General features: G+C 37.8%; 1 protein-coding gene and 1 long non-coding RNA gene across 13 annotated transcripts in view; both read left to right on the top strand.

Moving 5' to 3' along the window:
- LOC117334331 (katanin p60 ATPase-containing subunit A-like 2) overlaps positions 1 to 6349 on the top strand; it is a 36031-nt gene extending 29682 nt beyond the window's left edge. For all 12 annotated transcript variants that reach the window (XM_033893886.1, XM_033893882.1, XM_033893878.1 and 9 more), the window contains 6 exons: positions 2652 to 2749; positions 2949 to 3056; positions 3587 to 3755; positions 4593 to 4698; positions 5144 to 5853; positions 5963 to 6349. In XM_033893886.1, the coding sequence (XP_033749777.1) occupies positions 2652 to 2749; positions 2949 to 3056; positions 3587 to 3755; positions 4593 to 4698; positions 5144 to 5277 (615 nt within the window). In that variant the 3' untranslated portion in view covers positions 5278 to 5853; positions 5963 to 6349. The remainder of the gene's footprint in view (positions 1 to 2651; positions 2750 to 2948; positions 3057 to 3586; positions 3756 to 4592; positions 4699 to 5143; positions 5854 to 5962) is intronic.
- Positions 6350 to 6377: 28 nt separating this feature from the next.
- On the top strand, positions 6378 to 12601 carry LOC117334333. Its single transcript, XR_004534125.1, has 2 exons — positions 6378 to 7275; positions 7308 to 12601. It is a non-coding gene; the product is annotated as an uncharacterized LOC117334333 (long non-coding RNA).
- Positions 12602 to 16051: the final 3450 nt, after the last annotated feature.

Here is a 16051-nt window from a genome sequence, read left to right as displayed (position 1 = left end):
GTCAGGGTAAGATACTACAGTGTGTGGAGAGGTGACTCAGAGAAGCTAGTCAGGGTAAGATATTATCGTGTGAGGAGAGGTGACTCAGAGAAGCTAGTCAGGGTAAGATACTACAGTGTATGGAGAGGTGACTCAGAGAAGCTAGTCAGGGTAAGATATTACAGTGTGTGGAGGGGTGACTCAGAGAAGTTAGTCAGGGTAAGATACTACAGTGTGTGGAGAGGTGACTCAGAGAAGTTAGTCAGGGTGAGATACTACAGTGTTGAGAGGTGACTCAGAGAAGCTAGTCAGGGTAAGATACTACAGTGTGTGGAGAGGTGAGTCAGAGAAGCTAGTCAGGGTAAGATACTACAGTGTGTGGAGAGGTGACTCAGAGAAGCTAGTCAGGGTAAGATACTACAGTGTGTGGAGAGGAGACTCAGAGAAGCTAGTCAGGGTAAGATATTACAGTGTGTGGAGAGGTGACTCAGAGAAGCTAGTCAGGGTAAGATAATATAGTGTGTGGAGAGGTGACTCAGAGAAGCTAGTCAGGGTAAGATACTATAGTCAGTGTGTGGAGAGGTGACTCAGAGAAGTTAGTCAGGGTAAGATATTACAGTGTGTGGAGAGGTGACTCAGAGAAGTTAGTCAGGGTAAGATACTACAGTGTGTGGAGAGGTGACTCAGAGAAGCTAGTCAGGGTAAGATATTACAGTGTGTGGAGAGGTGACTCAGAGAAGTTAGTCAGGGTAAGATACTACAGTGTGTGGAGAGGTGACTCAGAGAAGCTAGTCAGGGTAAGATACTACAGTGTGTGGAGAGGTGACTCAGAGAAGCTAGTCAGGGTAAGATATTACACTGTGTGGAGAGGTGACTCAGAGAAGTTAGTCAGGGTAAGATATTACAGTGTGTAGAGAGGTGACTCAGAGAAGTTAGTCAGGGTAAGATAATATAGTGTGTGGAGAGGTGACTCAGAGAAGCTAGTCAGGGTAAGATACTACAGTGTGTGGAGAGGTGACTCAGAGAAGCTAGTCAGGGTAAGATACTACAGTGTGTGGAGAGGTGACTCAGAGAAGCTAGTCATGGTAAGATACTACAGTGTGTGGAGAGGTGACTCAGAGAAGCTAGTCAGGGTAAGATATTACAGTGTGTGGAGAGGTGACTCAGAGAAGTTAGTCAGGGTAAGATTCTACAGTGTGTGGAGAGGTGACTCAGAGAAGTTAGTCAGGATAAGATATTACAGTGTGTGGAGAGGTGACTCAGAAGCTAGTCAGGGTAAGATATTACAGTGTGTGGAGAGGTGACTCAGAGAAGCTAGTCAGGGTAAGATATTACAGTGTGTGGAGAGGTGACTCAGAGAAGTTAGTCAGGGTAAGATATTACAGTGTGTGGAGAGGTGACTCAGAGAAGCTAGTCAGGGTAAGATACTACAGTGTGTGGAGAGGTGACTCAGAGAAGCTAGTCAGGGTAAGATACTACAGTGTGTGGAGAGGTGACTCAGAGAAGTTAGTCAGGGTAAGATACTACAGTGTGAGGAGAGGTGACTCAAAGAAGCTAGTCAGGGTAAGATACTACAGTGTGTAGAGAGGTGACTCAGAGAAGTTAGTCAGGGTAAGATACTACAGTGTAGAGAGGTGACTCAGAGAAGCTAGTCAGGGTAAGATACTACAGTGTGAGGAGAGGTGACTCAGAGAAGCTAGTCAGGGTAAGATACTACAGTGTAGAGAGGTGACTCAGAGAAGCTAGTCAGGGTAAGATACTACAGTGTAGAGAGGTGACTCAGAGAAGCTAGTCATGGTAAGATACTACAGTGTGTGGAGAGGTGACTCAGAGAAGCTAGTCAGGATAAGATATTATCGTGTGAGGAGAGGTGACTCAGAGAAGCTAGTCAGGGTAAGATACTACAGTGTGTGGAGAGGTGACTCAGAGAAGCTAGTCAGGGTAAGATACTACAGTGTGTAGAGAGGTGACTCAGAGAAGCTAGTCAGGGTAAGATACTACAGTGTGTAGAGAGGTGACTCAGAGAAGTTAGTCAGGGTGAGATACTACAGTGTGAGGAGAGGTGACTCAGAGAAGCTAGTCAGGATAAGATATAACAGTGTGAGGAGAGGTGACTCAGAGAAGCTAGTCAGGGTAAGGTACTATAGTGTGTGGAGAGGTGACTCAGAGAAGCTAGTCAGGGTAAGATATTACAGTGTGTGGAGAGGTGACTCAGATAAGCAAGTCATGGTAAGATACTACAGTGTGTGGAGGGGTGACTCAGAGAAGCTAGTCGGGGTAAGATACTACAGTGTGTGGAGAGGTGACTCAGAGAAGCTAGTCAGGGTAAGATATTACAGTGTGTGGAGAGGTGACTCAGAGAAGCTTGTCAGGGTAAGACACTACAGTGTGTGGAGAGGTGACTCAGAGAAGCTAGTCAGGGTAAGATATTACAGTGTGTAGAGAGGTGACTCAGAGAAGCTAGTCAGGGTAAGATACTACAGTCAGTTTGTGGAGAGGTGACTCAGCGTAATACATTGCACTCTGTACCTGCAAGTTAGTAATTTTGTAAAGTGACTTTCAGTAGATGAAAGTAATTGGAAGCAAAGACCTACATATTAAATATCTATACATTGACTATATTATTGACCTTTCAACTTTTTCAATTAAACATATTTTCCTTTACTATACAGGTGCTATTTGAAATGGCTAGATACTATGCGCCCTCCACAATATTCCTGGATGAATTAGAAGCTATTATGAGCCAAAGAGGTTCAAGCGGTGGAGGAGGGTAAGTCTAATACCTCATTTGTTTCATTTGAGAAGGGAGGTAATTCTGTATGTTTTCAGTAATGAACGGCCACAATTTTATTTCATCAAATTTTATTGCAAGTGAATTTACAGTGAGTTTGGTTATTTTCTCATCATGTCAGTTTGAATAAGTTACTAGTGATGTACCTCCAGAGTAAATGTGACAATTTTTTCTCCAGAGAACATGAAGGAAGCAGACGTATGAAAACTGAACTATTGGTGCAGATGGACGGTCTAGCTAAGACAGACGATCTCGTATTCTTACTGGCTGCCTCCAACTTACCTTGGTACGGAATCAGTCATTCAACTGTATATTTAGTAATTTAATATGTGCGATTTCGATATTTGCCATTTTGATAGAAGCAGTCAATTTTTTTAGTTATACATGTAGCAAGACAACAGGTCCCATATACAAAAGTCCACTTTGGCTTCGTTAGTAACAAACCGGTTAATTTTAATTATTTCATAAGTCTTAGATTTTTTTCCACCACATGTAAATTTCATAAACGAGTCAATTTTAGAAATAATTCCTGTAGGCACTTTTACCACAATATCAGTCCAGGTATGTTTTGTGTGTCATTTCCTATCAATATGTTCTTCAAGTCATTGCTGTATCTAATCTCTCCCTCACTAATCAGCCCAATAGGATATCCTCAGGCAAAGATCATATTGAACCTTTCTATAGTTATTCAGGAATTCAGAGTTGATTTTAGAAATTGACCTGAAGTTGAATATTCATTTTAGACAAAAATGCTATATTATGTAATTTATTATCATTGGTATATACCTATAAAATGATAATGGTTTGTGTGTACAGGGAGTTGGACCAGGCCATGCTGCGGCGACTGGAGAAGAGAATAATTGTTGATCTGCCGACATATGAGGCGCGGAGAGCCATGTTTAGGTATTATCTACCACATATAGTGTGTCCTAAGGAAGGCGGGCTGGAACTCCTGTCACACCTCGACTACGACTTGTTGGCAAATGTATGTAACTTAGCTTGGAGTGCTTGTTGGTGATTAGATATTTAACAATATACCTTGGTCATCGGTCCATTTAATCTCCTTGTCACTGGTCTCCTGTCTCTGCCAGGTCACCTAGCTTGCTGGAGATAGAGTTTTTTTAAGCAATGTTTAACATATTAAAAATAGATGTGATACCATACTTGAGTGGAACCTGTTTATTCTGACATGAAATGGGGGATGACGGTTTTGGTCCTTTTGAACTGGATTGGTCTTCATTAAAATTTACTTTGACACAAAAGATTATCATGAGGTTAACTTCCTTACAGTTTTACCAATATTTACCAAATTGATAATTTCCAATGCTTTGCACGCTAGTCTTATATGTATATCAATATATCTTTAGACAGTTTTGTTCAACACCGAATTTAGTCTTGTGTTGACTATTCAAAGAGTTATGGGCCTTGGTTTACCGATGTTGGTCTATTTGTAATTTTCTCTGCTATTTCTTCACATTTTACATTTGATCTCAACCATTATGTATCTGGCACCTGGTTTTCTATCTTATTTGTTCAAATTTTATGATATTGTGCAACTACAACATACAAAATGTCTAAATTTCATGAAATTGTACAACTATAACATACAAAAAGTCTGAATTTTATGTCATATTCTAAAAATTCAAAACATTCTACAGGGTCAATTTTACAAAATCTTTTATGCAGATGGAAAACATATTGAATATAAGATATTTCTAGAAAAAAATTTGATAACAAGGGTCATTTGAGAGATAAAATCTTTAATTTGAAGATTGTTATTTTGATTGTGTATCTGTCAATCAGTGAATTCCTATTATTACAGAAAACAGAAAGCTACTCCGGCTCTGACTTAAGGTTGGTGTGTAAAGAGGCAGCCATGAGACCAGTTCGAAAAATATTTGATGCTCTGGAGAAAAACGACAAAGATGGTAATTACTATGCTCTTAATATAGACTACCCTCGTCTGATTGAATAGTCTTGTTGTTTTCCATATCTCATTTACAAGGTGTTATTATGAACTTTATTATTAAATTAAATTATTATTGATAATACCGGGTAATTACTTTCTCTATAAATCTCTAGATTACCATAATTTCCTGTGTGTTACGCGTTCTGTCAGATTGCCTGCACAAGCTAAAAAAAATAGCTTCATCATTTAAAATTGGCATTGATATTAGACATGAAACATGTTTGCAAAAGGACTGAACTGGGATATTGTGACATCATAATGAGTATGACAGCATAAAGCAATATTGACTAAAATTAGAAATATCTGTTTAATCTGAGGATAGTATCTCAAAATACTGACCCCACAGACCATGTTTTAGCCAACAAGAATTGAGGAAAATTGTACCATATATCTTATTATTACAGGTGACCAGCTCCATTTCCGTTTGGACACGATAACAACCTCTGATGTTTTAAAGGCAGTTGATCGGACTAAACCCTCTGCCTCCAAACTAAAGGAGAAATACAATGCCTGGCAGAGAGAGTATGAGTCTGTGTGATACCTGGAGCAGGTCTGATGAAGACACCCAGATTTGTAGTTATTGTGCACACTGTGTACAGATCTAGACAACGTCTGATTTGTACTGTTTCTGATTTACAGACTCACAAATAATCTTCACACTCAGATTGAACCATACCCAAACTTCAACAAAATACACATCGTTGGACCACTCATATATTAGAAGTAGTTTGTGGCAAGACACAGACACCTTCGATTGTATGTAAGTCATACATGTTTCAACAGAAAGGCTCACTGAGGACTCAATCTGAGTGTCACCTGACTGGCTATTTTACCTGTGATTTCTGTCAAGTAAGAGTTACTGTAGCATGTAAAGTTTACATGTAAGATTCAAAGATACAGTACCTGTAAGGTGTACTTGTACGAGTCTGAGGTACCTATAAGAATCTGAGGTACCTGTAAGGTGTACTTGTACGAGTCTGAGGTACCTGTAAGAATCTGAGGTACCTGTAAGGTGTACTTGTACGAGTCTGAGGTACCTGTAAGAATCTGAGGTACCTGTAAAGTGTACTTGTACGAGTCTGAGGTACCTGTAAGAGTCTGGGGTACCTGTAAGGTGTACTTGTACGAATCTGATGTACCTGTAAAATATACCTCTACGAGTCTGAGGTACCTGTAAGGTGTACATGTAAGAGTCTGGGGTACCTGTAAGGTGTACATGTAAGAGTCTGGGGTACCTGTAAGAGGTACATGTAAGAGTCTGGGGTACCTGTAAGAGGTACATGTAAGAGTCTGGGGTACCTGTAAGAGGTACATATAAGAGTCTGGGGTACCTGTAAGGTGTACATGTAAGAGTCTGGGATACCTGTAAGAGGTACATGTAAGAGTCTGGGGTACCTGTAAGAGGTACATATAAGAGTCTGGGGTACCTGTAAGAGGTACATATAAGAGTCTGGGGTACCTGTAAGAGGTACATGTAAGAGTCTGGGGTATCTGTAAGGTGTACATGTAAGAGTCTGGGGTATCTGTAAGGTGTACATGTAAGAGTCTGGGGTATCTGTAAGAGGTACATGTAAGAGTCTGGGGTACCTGTAAGAGTTACATGTAAGAGTCTGGGGTACCTGTAAGAGGTAACTGTAAGAGTCTGGTGTTCATGTAAGAGTCTGGGGTACCTGTAAGAGGTACATGTAAGAGTCTGGGGTACCTGTAAGAGGTACATGTAAGAGTCTGGGGTACCTGTAAGAGTTACATGTAAGAGTCTGGGGTACCTGTACGTTATATGTGTATGATTCTGAAGTACCTTTAAGCATTTTGTGATAGATTATACAGATTGCCAATGAGATGTACATGTGTGATATGATTGGCGGGCTTGCCTTTGACACCAGTGAGTGCTAGGTATGGGTAACTATAGGGCAAAGATTCATTTAGTCTGAGACTTCCTACATATTCACAACAACAGAGGACTACATATTTCAATAATTACATTGTACTTTCGATTTACATATACATTTTGTAGGTAATATTAAGCATTGTGTAGTCTTGAGAGTGGAACACTGATGACATTTTTTTTTACAACCGGAGCGATAACATTTTTCTGATTATCAAAAAAAACTGTTTCATTGTGTCCTCTGAGTATCCATGATCAACTACAAGTGTATCAACTGATCATTAAACAATTTAAACTTGTATAATGTTATCAACTGCCATTAGATCATATGACTAGAACTTTTTACTTGTATCTGTGTGATGTAATTTGTAGGTAGTACAATATATATATTTACACTGTGGTGTAACTGCGATGATCATTGATTTAAGTTGAAATGCCCGGTAGTAATTAGTTAATGCACCTGTAAATTGGTGGTGAACGATATCCACATCCCAAAGCTAGTCAGTAGTTTTTATTGAAGTTCATAGCTTATATGTAGAAGCAACATTATACATGTGTAGGAAATTTGGCATTCTCTGCTATCTTGATCGGTCCTAATACCAATGCTATGCTTGAAGTTTGATATCATAATAAAGGTCAGTTACCACAAAGGTTGGTTACCACAAAGGTCGGTTACCACAAAGGTCGGTTACCACAAAGGTCGGTTACCACCAGGGTCGGTTACCACAAAGGTCGACGGTTACCACAAAGGTCGACAGTTAATACAAAGGTCAACGGTTACCACAAAGGTTGGTTACCACAAAGTTTGGTTACTACAAAGGTCGGTTACTACAAAGGTCGGTAATTACCTCAAAGGTCGAGGGTTACCAGAAAGGTCAACAGTTACCACAAAGGTTGACAGTTACCACAAAGGTCGACCGTTACCACATACATATAGATATCTAGTAAGTACTGTGATAGGATATAAAATCTGCTGAATACTTAATATATATGTTTATTTATTTGTGCTAACAGTTGTTCAACAGCTATCTGAAATACCACATTACATTCCGTCCAGATATATAAAATTTGATATCCGTCCATGAATTTTTTATTTTTTTTTAACTGTTAACCTTATTTGTTAATGTAGGTGTTTTTTAAAAATATGGCTATTCCAGTATTATCTGTGTTATTTGAATATTATTAATATTATAATTTATTTAGTGTTCGGTTCCAGCTTGATTGACTAATGCTGGAATTACTCATACATACTCATCTTTCTTTGGTTATAACACCTTGATACGACTTATAAGGCTGTTCTGCCGGATCTGAAGGTTTTGTAAAGCTGCTGTCATTCCCTCCGTAAATATGACCTTGATTTTCATTTGGTTGGTTCAGTTAAAAGTGTTAATATTTATTCATAATAAGTAAAATTTCCCTTTTAAGATTAAATGTGATACAATGTATGTTATGAAACAATATGTTAACAGTAAATAGTAAGAATGCTGCTTATCCAAGCCTTCTATTATCCAAACTTTCTCCATTTTTCTGGCCTACATAATGTTTTCCTGTTACGAAATCATATCTCCGATCATTTGCATAATCATATTCAGTATCACAGAAGCAGTTTGGAAATGCAGCATTCTGCATATATTGTTAGTAATAACGGTGATTGCATTAATTATAATAAACTTGATTTATTTTAAAACAATTGAGAAACAATACATGTATTCATTGGTATTTGTACTCTGAAGAGATGTTATTGGTGTGTTGTTTGTTGTTGATTTTGGGGGAGGGCTAAGAGTGACATTTACAGGTGTGTTATGAGAACCAGTATTAATACGAGGAAGAAAGGTGACCGAGTGTTTGATCTGTGCTTCAATTAGAAGACATTTCAGGAGTGCATGTATGTACTTGGAAAGTAAGGAGATATGTTTTGAATCACTGTAGTTAATTATGTGTAATAACTTTGTATAGATAGGAAAATTAATCTTAAGTTAATTGTCATTTCTTTGCACCTTTGTTTTTGGGGTTTTCTTTTTCGTTGACCTATTTTTACCATGTTTACCTGTGACGGTGTTCTTTAGGAGGGGCCATGATTGATATCTCGGTACTTCGTTTAACAAAACAATCAACTTTGATGGACTGTTTTCGTGTTGCTTTTCCATTCAGTCTGTATAAACATACTGCATATTTAAGCTGGTGAAGTAACCATGCATGGAATTAATGCCTGTGTTTTTCATTTAAAGATGATCAGTCTCCTCCGTGTGTTAAGTCAATCAGAACAGTTCACACTTCCTGATCTGTTCTTCCTTTACATTACACCTTTAGGATTTGCTTACTTGCTTGTGTTTTCGTACTTAGTTTTTAATATGTGTAATGCTCAAAATTACACTGCTGTATAAAAAAATCATTCTGCGATTGTTGTGTTCCCTATCAGCTCACACTATGTAGGTCAGTGATGTTGGGGAAATCTCCATACCCATATATTTCCACATTTCAATTCTAGATATTTTTATGTTATGTATTTTTATAATGCAGGAGAGGCACATATACAGTTTTATGATAAAGAATTAAATTAAGTAATATGTTTATTTGAAGTAAAAGCTTACCAAAAAAGAAATATTAATATGTTTATTTTATCTTAAATTCTGAACTTATAGACTTTATACTAAAAAGGTGTTATTTTACAAATTCAATTTCTACGGAATGAAACATAATTCCTTAACTTAGTTGTTCTAGCTAAATTATTATTACAGTATTAAAGATGATTCCCATACTGTATTTTGAAAAAAAAAAAAAAAAAAAAATATATAACATGCAAATTTATAATGAATCTAGAAAAAAAAGATCACATCCAAACCAGTGGTTTAAGATATACTTAAATTGGGAAATGAAATACCACAGACTTAGATATGCATGTATGGATATATAAATCTATGGAAATACAATAGTCATAATCATAAAAAATGGTTTATTATCTGCATTTATTTCTGTATCTCTGGACCCTCCATTTAAGGTGCATCTTCAAAGTTTCAAAAGCATCAGCTAATTAATTTCTTTATAATACTAGATACATGCATACACAGATGTGTTGCTGAGTCTGGAATGTCATTGTTACCTAGTAGTATATGTATAATGGTATTGTCACAGTGTTGAATTGGTGATATGTACGATACTATAAGTTATTTATTTTTTTACTGTTATACCTGTGTGCTGTTTATGTCAATGTAATTGTAGATCTGTATAACAGATGAGATTGTGTACATCTGGAAAATGAAATCAACTATCACATAATGTGCCCTATAGGAATTGTGTAGATGTTCTTTATACAGCAAGAGGTATGCTGCCATTTGATGTAATATATTCCACTATTATAATAGGTTTTGGGGTTTAAGAATAGTTTTCTCTCAGTGGCTGTTGTATAGTTCTTCAGGGTTTTCTTGGACAAAACTCTACATTGAAACCCTGAGGAGAGTAAAACTACTGTCCGCTGTAAGTGAACATAACCCTTATTAGGGATAGTTTCAGTTTGCTGTCAGTGGACCTAACTCTACTGGGAAACCCTGAGGAGAGTAGAACTACTGTCCTCTGTAAGGGGAAATAACTCTTCAAGGAATCCCTGAGGAGATTAACTGCTGTCCTCTGTAAGGGGACGTCACTGTTAGGGATAACTTCAGTTTGTTATCAGGGGACATAAACCTACAGGGAAACTTTGAGTAGAGTAGAACTTCACTCCTCTGTCAGGGGTCATAACTCTTAGGGATAACTTCACTCCTCTGTCAGGGGACATAACTCTTAGGGATAACTTCAGTTCTCTGTCAGGGGTCATAACTCTTAGGGATAACTTCAGTCATCTGTCAGGGGACATAACTCTACAGGAAAACTCAGAGGAGAACTTGTTTTTTTTAAGTGGACATAACTCTTGATTAGAGTAAAATTTGTCTTTCTTTGACTATAAAAACCTTCAGAGTAATGCTGTTACTTTTGTACAACTATTAATTACAATCTTTTATCAGGGGATATAACTCCACAAGCATTCAAAACTCTAGTCTTCTGTCAGATGAGAACTTTCTATTGTCCTAAATTTGGATGGACTTAATGATCCAATTTTATTATATCTGTAGAGATATATACCTTAATTTAATAAGGAACTAGGGGACTAATGAAAAAATTATGAAAAGTACCTAGGTGACTAGTTTTAGTAGTAGATACAAGGAGGCCTATCTCTGTATGGGAGTGTTGTTAGATATATACACACAGAGAGCACGTTTGTCAGGAGGTGTACAAGCACCTGTATACTGATGACGTGTTACCAATACATCACTAGTAAACCACAAACTCTTTCTCAATATATATAGTCATGGACAGTTAAAAGAATGTCTGCTTTATGGAAATGAATACACTTTTTTGTCCCATGACCGTCCAATATATGTTTTCCCTACAATTTACCTACAGATGCCCACTGGAACGTTAATCACCAAACAAAGATAGACCACAGCCATTGTTTTACATATCTCAACAACAAACCTGTGGTTGTTATATTTACATAAGATGCTAACATGGAGTAAATTAAGTACGATATTGCTTAAAAATGATTTTTTTTTTAAATTTTTTTTCAAACTTTCAATTTGAGGAATTTCAGTCGATCTATGTTGAATGGAACCTGAAGAAAATTTGTGATAAGCTATGTTTGAGACTGAGATTAAAATGGCTGTGTGGTACAAGACATAAGCCTGATAAGCTTAAGGTAGATAAACTACAAGTAGCGCAATCATAATTTAATGGAAATCTTCCAGCAAGAAAAATCACTAAAATAAGATCACCGCTAAAATATGTACATTTGCGGTACAATTAATTAGATAAAATTAGACAATGTTAATTGGGAGGGGGTAATAATTCTATAAGATACTACTATGTAAATGTCACCTTAGCATTTAGGTAGAACATCAAGTGTTTGCCTTTTTTATCAGTTGATCTTTCATCTTTTTGTAACCTAGGTTGGTTCGAATTTGCATTTAGCTCCACTGTCCGAATTGTAGAAGTCCAACAATTTTAACGTGTGGATACACTTTAGGATTAACACTCTGTGAAATCCAAATTACTCTTGACATATGCTTTCTGGTTCATACACCTTCATTGGATTGTATGTTTAATTCTTGGAAATTTGGTCTTAATTTTAAAGGCACATTGTTTGTTTTTATCAAAAAATACTAAATTTCTTTAAAAATGATTATAAGCTCTAGAGAATATGCAACATTGATTAAGAGGTACCAGTTTGATTAGGAAATGGCTGTTAAAAACTTAAAAGTGTTACAGAAAATTCTTTAAAAAAAATGTTTTACTGTACATTTTCTTTTTCTTTTGATGATTTATTTGAGGTCAATAAACTACTGTATAGTTGTTAAATTTCATGGGGCAAATATTTCACGGTTGTCATAGTCGTATCTATTTTGTGATATAAAATTTTGCTTATTTCTCCAGTAAACACTTTACATTTGTTTGTATATTCAAATATTTGCTGGGTATCTATTTTCAAGCTCTTTTCTATTACCTTGAAAATAGTGAAAATGATTTCCCACGAATATTACACACTTTACGGTATCTAACATACATGTAGATAAACATAAGAAAGGTGTATAGTAAATTATAAATGTTAAGAAGTTTGGGATGAAGTAGATAGAACATATTCTTATGATAGTATTTGATGTAAATCTTGACAGAATGAAACGCCAGGTACAGGTTTATGACCAGTGCTATTTGGCTTTAGAGAAATTCTTTTCCTAGAGGTTAACCCTTTGAAAATTGATACGACACTTAAAACTGTAGTCTGTTGAGATGGGTTCAGTCTGTGTTAAACACTGATCAGAGGTCTACAACAACTCTAATGGGAAGGGGCATTGTGTGTTATGAATGTTGGGAGTACTTAATGTTAACTTTAAATGCACAAAATGGAGAATAAAATATATATAAACAAAATAAAATGTACAAAAACAACCATAACTTTCTGTGTGCTTTTTTAGCTCACCTGGCTCGAAGGGCCGGTGAGCTTATGCCATGGTGCAGCGTCCGGCGTCCGGCGTCCGTCAACTTTTTCTTTAAATTACTACTAGTCCTAAAGTATTGACTGGATTTTCACAAAATTTGGTCAGGAACATCCTTGGGGGAAGGGGAACAGAGTTTGTATACATTTTTACTCTGAACCCCCAGGGGCCTGAGGGGCGGGGCCAAATAGGGGAAATAGGGTTAATCCTTTAAATCGCTACTAGTCATAAAGTTATGAATGAATTTGAACCAAATTTGGTCAGGAACATCCTTAAGGGGAGGGGGAACAGAGTTTATATGAATTTGTACTCTGAACCCCCAGGGGCCTGAGGGGCGGGGCCAAATAGGGGAATAGGGTTACTCCTTTAAATCGCTACTAGTCATACAGTTATGAATGAATTTGAACCAAATTTGGTCAGGAACATCCTTGGCAGAAAGGGAACAGAGTTTGTATAAATTTTTACTCTGAACCCCCAGGGACCTGAGGGGCGGGGCCTAATAGGGGAAATAGGGTTACTCCTTTAAATCGCTACTAGTCATAAAGTTATGAATGAATTTGAACCAAATTTGGTCAGTAACATCCTTGGCAGAAGGTGAACAGAGTTTGTATAAATTTTTACTCTGAACCCCCAGGGGCCTGAGGGGCGGGGCCAAATAGGGGAAATAGGGTTACTCCTTTAAATCGCTACTAGTCATAAAGTTATGAATGAATTTGAACCAAATTTGGTCAGTAACATCCTTGGCAGAAGGTGAACAGAGTTTGTATAAATTTTTACTCTGAACCCCCAGGGACCTGAGGGGCGGGGCCAAATAGGGGAAATAGGGTTACTCATTTAAATCGCTACTAGTCATAAAGTTATGAATGAATTTGAACCAAATTTGGTCAGGAACATCCTTGTCAGAAGGGGAACAGAGTTTGTATAAATTTTTACTCTGAACCCCCAGGGACCTGAGGGGTGGGGCCTATTAGGGGAAATAGGGTTACTCCTTTAAATCGCTACTAGTCATAAAGTTATGAATGAATTTGAACCAAATTTGGTCAGGAACATCCTTGTCAGAAGGGGAACAGAGTTTGTATAAATTTTTACTCTGAACCCCCAGGGACCTGAGGGGTGGGGCCTATTAGGGGAAATAGGGTTACTCATTTAAATCGCTACTAGTCATAAAGTTATGAATGAATTTGAACCAAATTTGGTCAGGAACATCCTTGGCAGAAAGGAAACAGAGTTTGTATAAATTTTTACTCTGAACCCCCAGGGGCCTGAGGGGCGGGGCCAAATAGGGGAAATAGGGTTACTCCTTTAAATCACTACTAGTCATAAAGTTATAAATGAATTTGAACCAAATTTGGTCAGTAACATCCTTGGCAGAAAGGGAACAGAGTTTGTATAAATTTTTACTCTGAACCCCCAGGGGCCTGAGGGACGGGGCCAAATAGGGGAAATAGGGTTACTCCTTTAAATCGCTACTTGTCATAAAGTTATGAATGAATTTGAACCAAATTTGGTCAGGAATATCCTTGGCAGAAGGTGAACAGAGTTTGTATAAATTTTTACTCTGAACCCCCAGGGGCCTGAGGGGTGGGGCCAAATAGGGGAAATAGGGTTACTCCTTTAAATCGCTACTAGTCATAAAGTTATGAATGAATTTGAACCAAATTTGGTCAGTAACATCCTTGGCAGAAGGTGAACAGAGTTTGTATAAATTTTTACCCTGAACCCCCAGGGGCCTGAGGGGCGGGGCCAAATAGGGGAAATAGGGTTAATCCTTTAAATCGCTACTAGTCATACAGTTATTAATGAATTTGAACCAAATTTGGTCAGGAACATCCTTGGGGGAAGAGGAACAGAGTTTGTTTAAATCTTTATTCTCAACCCCCAGGGGCCTGAGGGGCGGGGCCAAATAGGGGGAATAGGGTTACTCCTTTAAATCGCTACTAGTCCTAAAGTATTGAATAGCTTTTCACCAAATTTGGTCAGGAACATCCTTGAGGGGAGGGGGAACAGAGTTTATATGAATTTGTACTCTGTACCCCTAGGGGCCTAAGGGCGGGGCCAAGTAGGGGAAATAGAGATTAGTCTTTGAATTGCTACTAGTCATAAAGTTTTAAATGGATTTTAACCAAATATGGTCAGGAATATTCATTGGAGAAGGGGAACTGAGTTGGTATACATTTTTACTCTGAATCCCCAGGGGACTGAGGAGTGGGGTCCGATAGAGAAAATAGGGGTTAATCCTTTAAATCGCTATTAATTATTAAGTTACGAATGGATTTTAACTAAATTTGGTCAGGAACATCCTTAAGGGGAGGGGGAACAGAGTTTATATGAATTTGTACTCTGAACCCCCAGGGGCCTGAGGGGCGGGGCCAAATAGGGGAATAGGGTTACTCCTTTAAATCGCTACTAGTCATACAGTTATGAATGAATTTGAACCAAATTTGGTCAGGAACATCCTTGGCAGAAAGGGAACTGAGTTGGTATACATTTTTACTCTGAATCCCCAGGGGACTGAGGAGTGGGGTCCGATAGAGAAAATAGGGGTTAATCCTTTAAATCGCTATTAATTATTAAGTTACGAATGGATTTTAACTAAATTTGGTCAGGAACATCCAGAGAGGAAGGGGGGAAAGAGTTTGTATAAATATTGAGGGGCCTGAGGGGCGGGGCCAAATAGGGAAAATAGAGATTAGTCTTTGAATTGCTATTTGCCATAAAGTTTTAAATGGATTTTAACCAAATTTGGTCAAAAACATCCTTGAGAGAAGGGGAACCGAGTTTGGATAAATTTTTACTCTGTACCCTGAGGGGCCTGAGGGGCGGGGCCAAATAGGGAAATAGGGGTTTATCCTTTAAATCGCTATTTTTCATAAAGTTATGAATGGATTTGAACCAAATTTGGTCTGGAATATCCTTAGGGGAAGGGGAAAAGAAAGTTTATATAAATATTGACTCTGACCCCCAAGGGTCCTGAAGGGAGGAGCCAAATAGGGGACATAGAGATTTGAGTTTTAAATGGATTTGAACTCAATTTGGTCAGAAACATCCGTGGTGATGGGGGAACAGATTTTGCATAAATGGTTACTGTGACCCTCAATCCCATAACTATGTATAGTATCGCTGGGCATTAAGGGATAAACACAATTCTTATGTAAAAATAGGCCAAAGGGTTTTCCCCACCCTAAGGGACTTAGTTTCTTTAAACACCATTATGGTGTAAAAATAATCCATATGGTCTTTCAGAGAGTACATTTTTGTATATGTATTAACAAATTGAACATGAACATTATTTTGACATTTGGTCAAATCCAACCAGGTGAGCGATACAGGCCCCATGGGCCTCTTGTTTCTGTTAATACTCAAACATGAAATTCTGTGCCATTATTTTTCATTAAAAATGAACC

The sequence above is a fragment of the Pecten maximus genome, chromosome 9 (genome assembly GCF_902652985.1).
Source record: "Pecten maximus chromosome 9, xPecMax1.1, whole genome shotgun sequence".
In the NCBI taxonomy this organism is placed as follows: domain Eukaryota; kingdom Metazoa; phylum Mollusca; class Bivalvia; order Pectinida; family Pectinidae; genus Pecten; species Pecten maximus.
The sequence above is the reverse complement of the archived record's forward strand: the minus strand, read 5'-3'. Positions and strand labels throughout refer to the sequence as shown.